The 12,554-nt window shown below is 24.0% G+C and overlaps 1 protein-coding gene across 1 annotated transcript; it reads right to left on the bottom strand.

Moving 5' to 3' along the window:
• LOC112594001 (MORN repeat-containing protein 5) lies at nt 1-11,870 on the bottom strand. The gene is made up of 5 exons (XM_025338589.1): nt 11,708-11,870; nt 10,323-10,509; nt 5,771-5,935; nt 4,849-5,088; nt 1-118 (listed from the first exon to the last, which is right to left on the bottom strand). The coding sequence occupies exons 1-5, from the start codon at nt 11,868-11,870 to the stop codon at nt 1-3; spliced, it is 873 nt and encodes a 290-aa protein (XP_025194374.1).
• Between the last annotated feature and the right edge of the window lie 684 nt (nt 11,871-12,554).

Genomic DNA, 12,554 nt, shown 5'->3' with positions numbered 1-12,554 from the left:
TCAGTCAGTCAACATCAATGTCCTTTGACAACGGCTTAGTTGAAAACTTTCGACTGATAACGATGACGACGACGACGATGAAGAAAATTGATCCAATAGAAAAGGTTCATGTATCGACCTGAAATTGAGTAATAATCAGATTAAGAGTTTAATAGAAACACAAATGCTGTTACCTTTAAGAAGTAAATTATAATAAATATATTATACGTATATATTATTTTAATTTAAATTTTTTGTATACACAGTCTATAAAATAAATATTTACAATAAGTGAGAGTGTAGGAAAAAAATCGTAATTTATTTAATCATTAATATTATTGCGTATACTCACTAAAATATTATTTTGTATTTTTTTTCGAATCTTTGTCATATTGTTTATAATTTTTATTTTATTTACGATGTTTTTTTTTTTGATATATAATATTTAATATTTTTTTCTATTTTATTATACAAACATAAAATTTCATTTTTCAACATCACATATTAAGTCATTAATTTATTTTTCATCTTTTTTTTAAATACATCCGGGTTAATCGTGTTTTTCAGTGAATTTTGTACCGTTATTTTGTTCGTCACTACTCACAACGAAATGACGAATTTCTATACTTAAGATATTCGTGAAATTAAAATAATCAACACTTTCGGTATTTTTTAACACCTTTTTTACTTTTGAATTAACAGTTAATAATCATCTGTCAGCCAATGTTTTTTGTACATATTTCGTGATTTATATTACATATTTAAATACGCATTTCAAAACATTATTAGTACTAAATAATGTATAATATATCTTACTCTTAAACTCGTAATATTTATAATATTATCATATTTTAAAAAGTGTATTTTTTCAATTCAGTTTCAATAGTAGACAGTAGACACAACAAAATTGTGCACTATTGGATTTTTTTTCAAAATAGCCAGCTGTTGTTTTCTATCATACCATTGTCAAGTTTCTGGATAAATTTATAGTTTTATCTAATTTACTATAAATATATTTATAATTTAAATTCATTTTGATGCAGAATATTTTTCTAGAATTTGTATTGTGTACCTATCTCATAGTAATATAGCTTACCAAGATATTTCAAGTTTATGATATGTTGAAACATTATATATACGTATATCTTTTACTTTTAACATTTATGGGTACTTTCAACTTGCTTTTATGTTTATCAACAATTTAAAAGTTGTTTGATGATTTGTCTACGTCAGAATATTATACAATTAAAGTAAGTGTGTTTGTTCTAATTAAACTAAACTGTCAATAGAATAAAAACTAATTAAACTTTTTATTTGTTCACATTTTCAAAACTTAGTGATGAAATAAATTTAGGTACCGTTAAATGGACCACTCCGTATTCCACTATTTGTCAGAAATGTATAATTGGGGAAGAGATCGCCGTATCATATATACCGGTATTATTACAGCATTTGACTATCCATATCCCCCCTTAAAGTGTGCTGAAAACGAGTAATTAAACTTTAAGAGTTTTCTTTTGTTTTAATAATATTACTGTATAAAACATGACATTGTAATTAGTTTGAACTATTTGAAGTTTACAGTTGCAAACATAAGTACTTTTGTCGAGAAATATTTGGTAACGCATTCACCGAATTTTTTCGGATGTAGATTATATACAGATTTAATTCAAGTAGGTAATTAATATTTAAAAATGATTTACGTGACGATTTATGTACGTATTGAAAACGAATAAACTATGCAAATATGACGGTTAATGATTTTTTTTCTTATAAACAATTTATTATTTATTAACAACAAAAGTTTGTGTCTGTTGTATGTTACAAGGTTTTACAATGTTTTTGACCTACGCCATTATAAACGAGTAGGTGTGTTATAATAATTATATTTTAATATACAGTGTGTATAATTGGTAAAGGTATTATTAAATTAATTACATATTTTTCGATGTTTAACATCGTTTGATGCTACAGTAATTAAGCTGGATCATTCATTGTAATGTACATAATAAAAAATGAAGTATGAATACTTAATAATATCAATAAAACATTTTATTGTTGTTGATTATATTAATAATAATGTCAATTGTTTTTTATCATAACCGAATGTAATAATAAAAGTATATTAAAGTCCAACAATGTTTCTCGTTTATAGATATGAGTAGGACAACGATTATTTATTTATTAGTTTTATTGAAATAACCTCATACATAATACTTTTTAATTGTTTTATAAGTGCAATTTTTATCATGTATATATTTAATTTAAATTTCAATAAACTATTTTTAATTAATTTCTAAATAAAATGTATTTTTATATCAAGTGTTTATGTATAATGTTGACAGATTTACTGAGTGAGTTCACTATTTTTGGTCATTTTTCAAACAACACATTTGGTTAATATCAGTTAGCTCATCAACGCGCTAGAGCTTTGTTTTTTAAATTTAAATAAAAACTGTCATACATATATATTTTTTTTAATCTATATTATGTAGATATTGTTTAAATTTTTAAGTCGTTTAAATAAAATATTTGCTAAAAATAAACAACTGTGGTCTTAACCGTTAATTCAACAACTAATTAACTATTGGAATAGGTATCGAAAAAAAATCTCAAGCTTATCATTTATTTTTAATGTTATCAGGTAAATAAATAATAATTATGTATATACTCTAATTTGTTATTAATCAAATTAATGTAAATAGTGACACAAATTAATTTTTTTATGATTTATAATTTCGTTCTATATATGATGAATTTGGTATTATATACCAATCTTTTCAATGGGCTAAACATGTATAATTTCATAGTATTTTATGTACAATAGCTACATGATGAAAATCATGGTACTACAAGTACCATGATTTTCAAATAAGATTTTTGTTATTTTTTTGACAAACATATTTTTATACAATTTAACATAAGTTTTTATAACTATATTTAAGAAATCAATATAGAGCAAATTTTTAATACCACAAAAGTAGACTAAGATATTAATTATTAGATATTATAAAAAATTTATATTTTGATAATGTTTAAGTGTTAATCTTAGCTATATTTTTTTTTAGTGAAAAATGTATTATATATTAATATGATCGATATTATTAATAGATACCTACATGCAAAATACTTCATAAATATAAAATATGACAACATATCATATTCATTCTTATATTCTGATATTACAACAATATATTGTTGTATAAAATATATTTATTTTCAGAGTTATTTCCTCTCGAAGCTTTTCATTAATTTCTTAGACAGCTAACCTTTTACAATAAATATTGAAAAATAATTCCGTTAATTCTGGTATTAGTTGGCACACGATATTAATAATTGTGTAGTCTGAGGAATTTGCGGTATTTCTTATTACATTTATTATCAAAAAGTCACAGACTATAATATAATATAAAATTACATCACCATTTTACATTTTTTATAGTCAAACGGAATAGACAAATTACAGATCATTGTTTGCGTTTAAATTAAAAAAAAAAAAATAAAAAAAAATATCCATCGACTTAAATATCATCACTTGAACTTGCAATGGTTTAACATAACAATTATTTGAACGTCACTGGATGGAAATTGAGAATGATAAGTAAGGTGTAAAGAAAGATTTCTGTTTTTCGCCAAAATGACCTTCAATTGTTGTCACTATTTCTGTTTTCCATTAAAATTTATGTTTTGATTTTCACTAAAATAATATTATACGATTTTGATATTTTGGACGTGTTATTGTGAATGCTAATAAAAGCTTCAGTGAATTTATACCGCGACAACATTAGTGAAAATTAATTATTGATTTTTAAAATAATTATTGAACTGCATGTTAATTGTTTTTTTTTTTTGTTTTTTTTTTTTTTTTATAATGAGAACATTGAAATGATAACGAGTAACCATGGGTATATTTTGCTGATTTATAAATATTTTTAATGTGTCTAATACGTTTATAGGTGTACGGTATTTCAAAGTGTAGGCGCTACGAAAAAAGTCTACTTTTTGTACAATAAAACATTGAATTAACAATCTATTTATATTTTTGTACTTTTTATGTTTTATATTTTAATCCAATATATATTAATGTTAAACTTTTAATATTGATGTGATTACGTGATTTAGGTGAGGCGAGGGGTGTAAATCATAATCATTATAGCTTGATGGATATAGTTCAGGAGTTCTATAAAAATATTAAAAATAATATATATATATATATAAATATATTTTTTTAGTGTAAATTGGAATATAGCCTCTAGAGAAAAGCGGTCATTGTGAAAACGGTAGAGGTCACTTTGGCGGAAAATGATTACGTCCGTGTAAAAAGTCTTTTTTAAATTAATTACACAAGTTATAGTTAAAAAAAAAAATAAGCGGGTTTATCATAGATGTTTTCGAATTGATGATAATAATAACTTATTATATTTGATTAAGTGTAAATTCATAATTAAATTTATAATCATATATTTATATAATATTGTATAACAAAAATTATATTTAAATATTATCGCATTACCAATAGGTACTATACTTACATTAAATAACTTATGATTTTGACATAATAGATAACTATTTAATTACTCACACAGTCAATTACGAGTATATTATAATGCATTTTTTTAACATATTGTTATTAAATAAGTATATATGGAAATAAAATATAATAATGAATAAGACTTTAGAAGTAAAGACAACAAAAGCCTAATAAAATAGAACGTATTTAAACAGTTACATGAAATATATTATTTCGTTTTGTGGTTTTTAAAAATTAATTATTATTGATGATGAATATATCGGTCTAACTATTAGATTAATAGAAATTAGAATAAAACACAATTAAAATAGTCTTGTTTTGTAATTATTTTTGCTTACTGTATAATGCTTGGTAGAGATAAATCGAACCAAGGAACTGATTTGATTTCAGCCATAATAGATTGGTCGTCGTGAATGAATTGTTTGGAAGATTTGTTATCTGCAGTTGTAGATTCTCCTTCATTTTCTTCTGTTGTACTATACCAATTTTTGTAAAACTCTGGTTGAAAACCTACCACTCTTCTGCCACCTCGATGACAGTTTTCAATAATCCAATTACTGCATTCTACCGTTGGGACCCTATATGAGAGGAACATACTCGTGTAAAGCTATTATGAAGTATGCACATCAATAATTTGTTTTTACATAACAATATGTAATTTGACAATTTTTGACAATGTCGATAAAAAATAAATAAATTAACGATCATTAATAGTGTCCATAATAATGACAGATACATTGTTCATTTGTTTCAAATAAAAGTAAATTTGCACGGCATAAACTTTTGAATATGTATATTAAATAATATGCAACTACTACCAACTTACCTAGTGATTAATTTAGTTATGCAAAATTAATTATTCAATTAATATTAAAATTTAAAAAAAAAATAAAGAATTTAATGACTTTTGGTGAAAAATAGCCGTGGCACGATTAAATAATTTATCTACTGTTTAAACTATTGTTAAAAATAACATTTGGTAATACTCACTGTAGTTTACTACGGAATTATAAATTTTTTTTTTTATAAAATAAAAATCAGTTGGAAGAAAAATACAAAACTTTATTTTTTTTTTAGATAAATATTCTTCTTGAATTAGGTTAAATGAATATAATATAGCTTATATGGTTGCAAATCAAATAATAATAATTTCAGCGTTTATTGACCGTTTTTCGTGAAAATCTCGTTAACCATCGAGAAATTTGCTTGTATTTATATTATTATATTATGTTTGAGCATTAGAACTTTGTAGATACTTACCTAATCAACTCACTTGTCCAGTAATTGTGAACAGTGTTCGTAAGCGGCCAGTAAAATCCATCACCCGCGTCATATGCTCCATTTGGCACTACGATCGTAGGCTGTCGATTGGTAAGATAACTCCTAGCAGCTGATTCAAAACCATTGACATGTTCAATGGCAAATCTAAAATAACGATGGCCGGTATAATGATGATGATGAATCAAAAATTGTATTGATTTAATATTGTGTTTACAATACTATTTAAAATCGCTTTCATGGTTCTTTTGGAAATTCTAACAGCATTGAAAAATATAAATTAAATAATGATTATTATAAGTGTAAATATTAATTAAAGATAAAGTAGTCATCAACAGACTACGTATAAGTCACTCAAAGATATCCCATGGACATCTTATGTGCAGAGAAGAACCTGTGATGTGCCAAACTTGCGGAAAATCTCTCACAGCCAAGCACCTCCTGGTCCACTGTCGTAATTTTATAGATACCAGAAAAGTCTAGAATTGTCCGAAAACCTCTTCAAAGCCCTCAGTCTAACCCTTGACAACACCAATAAAATAATCTCATTTCTAAAACAAATTGATATGTATAATCTAATCTAAAGACCTATTATACTATTTATTGTAACCAAAAAAAAAAAAAAAACAGATATGTACAACCTATTTAAGGAACCATAATATATAGTATTACTATATTATGATCTAACCAATAATATTTTCATTTTTTTGTTACAAGCTAATAACCATAGCAGTTGAAGCTGTATCATGAATAATAAAGAAAAATATATTAATTGGAATTTTCGGTATGGTTTTATCGAAGATAAAAGTGATTGTATTACTTTGGTAGATGTCTATAGCAGCATTAGTAGCTTTTTTATTAATATATTTTTTGGTAGTTTTTCATTATGTTATAAATTATAAGTATTTTTTCGTTAGTAACAAACTACCATATGTGTTCACAATAACATCATTAATATAAAATGACAGCGGATGTCAATTTTTTGTTCGACAAAAATGAATTTAATCCGCCCTGTGACAAAGTATAGGTAGGTACTTTCGAGTAAATATATATATATATATATAAATATAAATTTTACTTAATCTCAAAAACTTTTTTCTTATGTATGAACAGCTTATTTGTTATTGTAAGGATTACGAAAGATATTTTTAAGGATAATAAGACATTTTTAAAAATATTTTTTTTCGATAGTACGAGTATAAAGACGACTCTAATACATTTTTTTTTTTTTTTAAGTGGAATACTAAGAAAAATAGATATTACTTGTTTTAGATATTTTAAGCTGTTTGGTATTTGGCAAACTATAAAGTAAGTCATCTATATAATTTACTTATTTTTAATTTAATTTCACACTGAGTTTAAATTATTAATGAATAAAATACGTCTAGTAACCTAGCTACTTAAGCATTTAATTATTTTGCACGGAATATTGTATATTTACTAGTGATGGGCAACGATATCGATAATTCGATACGATATCGATATCGTGACAAATTATCGACATCGATATTATTTTGTATTGTACGATAAATCGTTATATCGAAAATAATATTTTTCAAGAAAAATACATGGTATTTACTATTTAGTATTTACTATTTGTAGGTTTTAAGCTATAATAAATAATAATAGGTGTCAGCTGATAACGTTTGGTGTACACTACGCGTGTTCCAGTGAAATGTCAATTATTGTACACTATTAATAATCCATTATAATGTTATCTAAAAAGGAAACAGGTTTTTTTTATATTGCCAACAATGTTATAACTTTTATTGAATATTATATTTAGCTGGCTTTTAAGAGGAATACGGTATAGTACCACACTACCACTGGATATTCCATAATTCACAGTGTAATTTGTGTCGTCGGTGTGATGTAAACGTCCGTTATTTTTCGAACATTTCTAACATCGTATAGTGATTACTGATTAATAATCAAATTATTACGAAAAGTTTTTTTTTTAATTGTTTAGGTAAACATAAAATTATATTTTCGATACGATATCGATATCGTACAAATAACGATATCGCGATAAAATATCGGAAAAATCTGAACGATATCGATACACAAAATTATATCGTTGCCCAACACTAATATTTACTATTTAGGCATTAGTAAAATAAACGTACCCATGTAAATGGTAGAATTTTTGCGGTACATAGTACAGTAATGAAAATATTAAAAATATGTAGATATTTTTTTTTTAATGCCATTGTGATAATTCAAATTTATTTTATTAGGTAAAAATGGTAAAATATTACGTATGAATATACTATATTTATATATATAAAAAAAAAATGTAGGTATATTATTCATAGAACAAATTAAATAAGATTTTAGTTATTTTCATTATATTTTGTTAGTTAAGCTATACTAATACATTTAGAAGACAAACACTGATATTAAGATACCGTATGTATGTAGAGATATCTTTTGTTGTCAAATTTTAAAAATATAGTTCTACAGGGAACGATTAACCATTTCCCATCGAATTACTGTCTGTGCCAATTATGGGGGTCAAATAATTTAGATTTGGATTTGCCGTTTACTCCATAATACCGTGTTTATGATTTAACATAGTTGTCCGAGTTTCCATAGTGTACTATCGTATAATTATATAATATACATCATGTGATAATTTGGACACCAATGGTTGCAGTTTATGGTTTTGGTTACGGAATTTGCATTTACTCAGGAATAATATAGTACGAAATAGTGCAAAATATATCCTATGTATAGGAAATGTTAAACAGGAAACAATATTGTCATGGCATACGCAATCGATCCATTTATAACGTTCCTATGCAGCTTCCACACATCATGCATTTATAGACTTAACTAATATAATTATAGTACCAATATCATGTATTGGTATGAAATCTTGGTCAGAAAATATTTCAGATACATTATATTATATGTTCACAATATTAAGCATAACTACGTATCCGTCGTGACGATCAAAAGCTATCTTTTAATATTAATGTCGTTTTTTTCGACGTGTTAAAATTAATAATATTTTAAATCAGACTTTGGAAAAATTTCCGTTTAAGAATATTAATGAAAAGGATTAATCAAGTTATAATGGTAAAAATGTATTTATGAATAAATTCATCATTTTGCATACTTTTTAAGTTCATTTATTCTAATTGATTTATGCTCAAATTATTCTGATCTTGAAGCATCAATTTAATATACATATGTATAAACAAATTTGTACATAAACTGTGACTTTTTCACGACGCTGATTAATTAATCCATTTCAATTAAAAACTATAAAATATTCTGCACAGTTAATGAAATTGTAATGTTCGAGCAATGACTGGTTAATTTAATTTTTTAAATGCTACGAGTTTCTACAATTTGTTTTTACACGTATTAAGTTCTCAAAATGTTTGTATAGGTTTTAGTTTAAACAACTTGGACATTTTATTTACATTATGTACATTTTAATTAATTTCCCATTCATTCGTAAGCTTTTAATTTTAAAAATATATTTAAGCATTACATTGAAAAAAAGTTCAGTTCTTGAATTGTCCGATAAGAGTATATTTTTATGTATTTGTTATTTATATAAATCATACAGAATAAACATTTCTTACTTCTAAAATACTATTAACAGCATTTGAATTTTAGGCGATATCTAGATGTTATAAATATGTATATTTTTAAAATAAATAATAGTTATTCATATGAATATTTAGTAATATGTTTTATTATTCATTATAAATATAAAACAAATGAAAATAATCTGTGATTTTTTTATGAAATAAAAAAAATAATCAGCTTAGTTTAATTCCAAAGTAAAAATTACAAACATTTTAATTTTATTGGTACGAAACTGGATAATAATATTTAAATATAGATATAAAGTAGTTATATAGAAAAAAAACATCGTAATGTAGACTAATATTTGTACCTTTGAAAAAATATTATATTATTGCAGTATAAATACTATGATTTTAAAACAATAGCTATTCCATAAATAATACTTATTTTTTTTTACTACTTAAATAATATATTTAATGGTTATAAGTTTAATTTATATTTTTACTATTATAATTGTAAACGAAATAGACTATGTATGCAACATGTACAGTACTCGAGTAGGTATCGATCGTTCGTGGCAATTGTCAGGAAGTTGTGTATAATTAATATAATAATGTCTAAACATTTTTTGTTTATTGATTTCACGTTCAGTGTAATTTCACAATGACATAAATATAAAATACAATAAAAATTCGGTTTTCATCTATCTAATCGAATTGGAAAATTTAAAATATATTAACAAACATTATTTAGGTTTGTAAATTTATTTAAAGAAAAGTAATAATATTAATTTATAATATATATAATATATATTTTAGAGTATTAATATTGATAAATTTTCAAGATCATTCAAATTTTATATTAAATAAATTATATTTTATTATTATCTATTTATCGTGGTTGAAAAATTGAAGAATATATATTATATATATTTTTAAACGTTTTAAATATATTAATATTTTAATAGGGATATTGTTGACAGGAGTAATACCTTCTGTCGGGCACCTTACAGTACTGCCAATTATTTTGTTGAAATCTGAGACCGTCACTGAATATGTAATTTTGTTGCACACATTTGCCTTTTTCCCAAACTCCTTCAATTCGGGATCCTGATGAATAGTATATAGATCCATCTCCGTGAAACAATCCGTCGTCAAAATTGCCCTCGTAAACAGTTCCTAAAAATCGATTCAGTGATATTTTTTTTAAACTACACACCAAATAAATTTCATTTTAAGAAGACAGTCAGTAAAAACATTTATTAAATCTAAGAGCAAATCAAATGTATTTATCACTCAATAGTGTTCTTTTATATTCATACTCACATATTTATACATGGTTTATTCAACTTTTGCTAACTAAATTAAAAAAATTTAAAAAAACGACCGCCAGCCATCCCTTTACCATTTAAATATTTTTCTTTTTAATATATTTAATTAATTATAAAAATTAGTTGTATTTAAACTATTTACGATTATGTAATTGAAGCGATTATTTCAGAAACCCATCAGACGCCAAAATGATGAAAAATGTGTCAGGTTCAGATTATTGTTTTATGAAATAAAATACTTCGTTTAATGCAAAAACCCGTCAAGTATCGAAAGTCTATGGCTGTTTAATTTTTGGTCAAATAATGTGTTTAGTTTAGAAACCGGTTAATAAATGGCACTTGAGACTGCTTTCTGCGACAAACTGGGAATTTTAAAATTTGTACTTTACGGATTTCTGAAATAATCGATTCAATTTATAAAATAATTATAATATTATGTTATGTTATGTATTACACTGAAACATGATTTTTTTATAACTGTAGGTTTTAAACATACTATGTATGAATAATAACTGTTTTGATGAGATACAATAGAGCTGTGTTAATCCAATATCGATTTTAATGTCATAATATGCAGTAGGTAAGCGTAAGTAAAGTACAAATTAATTATATTACCTATATATTTCGATATTTTTATCATAAACTACATCATTAATAATAACATTTCATATCTTTACAATTAAAACAATGACATATAAAGTGTCAAATCTAGTCAACTTGTGATTGACTAATATTTTGTTTTAATATTCTAATAATATTTTATTATTTAAGAAACATTTCTTTTTGTTTTACCAAAAGTAACCGTACGTATAAACTAAATACGCTATAACATAATTTCAATAACAAATAAATTAATTTTCTAAGGGTTTAAATTATTATACATTGTGATAGTAATGATAAAATTAAAATTACGAAATTAAGTTTTAAAATAAAATAATTAGGTTATAAATTATAATATTAATGTACGAGTATATACATTATATGTACCTACATGTAAGTAAATAAACAGTGATGATTCATCTTTATAAAATATTTTAATTGATTACCATTTTGCATGACGTAAATTCCATCTCCAGACATCGTTCTATGATTCCATTTTCCTTTATAATAATTTCCTGTTCCAATTGAAACCCATTGGTCGCTAGGGTGTAACTGAGGTTTGCACTTAAATTTTATTTGTTTTTTTGATTCTTTTGCTTTGTAGGACATTTTAGTTGAAATTGAATAAATTATATTTTCTAGGAAAATATGAGAAATGATTTGACAATTGTTTACTGATATTATTTGTAGTCATAGTGTTTAATTAAATTGTATTCATAATACATTTGTATACCAAAATGGACACATGCAATATGTAGATATATTTTATTATTTTATAGATTTTTGTACAGGGTATCTAATTGTATTAGTCTGTATAAATACATTTTTTTTTTAGTAATAATTTGAAAATAAATGTATTTTTGTTGTATAAAGAAATAAAAATTATATATATATATATAATTAATTAAATAAAAAAAGAATAAAATGTATTTCATACTTTTTTATCCAGCTTAATTCAAAATAAATAATTTAAAGAGTTTGTCACTGTATTTTAAGAAATCTGAGATTGATATGAAGTTTAATGAATATTATTAGTGTTATTCGTGTAAATATTGTTTAATAAGTTTTATTTTTAATTTGTATTAAATATTAAAATGTTTAGTTATTTTGGTTTTAAAATTTATTTGGTTGAATATTATATATAGTTTTTAGGAGGGTAAACAAGAATACAAATACTGTAAAACATATCGTGTATACAACTGGTAGTAACTTATTAATGTTTCTGTATTCTTTATAAATATATATTTGCTCTAAAACGTCATTCCTATTTTTGTATAAATCATTGTTTAATAA

The sequence above is a fragment of the Melanaphis sacchari genome, unplaced genomic scaffold (genome assembly GCF_002803265.2).
Source record: "Melanaphis sacchari strain LSU unplaced genomic scaffold, SCAv2.0 Contig21_pilon_pilon, whole genome shotgun sequence".
NCBI classification, from domain to species: domain Eukaryota; kingdom Metazoa; phylum Arthropoda; class Insecta; order Hemiptera; family Aphididae; genus Melanaphis; species Melanaphis sacchari.
The sequence above is the reverse complement of the archived record's forward strand: the minus strand, read 5'-3'. Positions and strand labels throughout refer to the sequence as shown.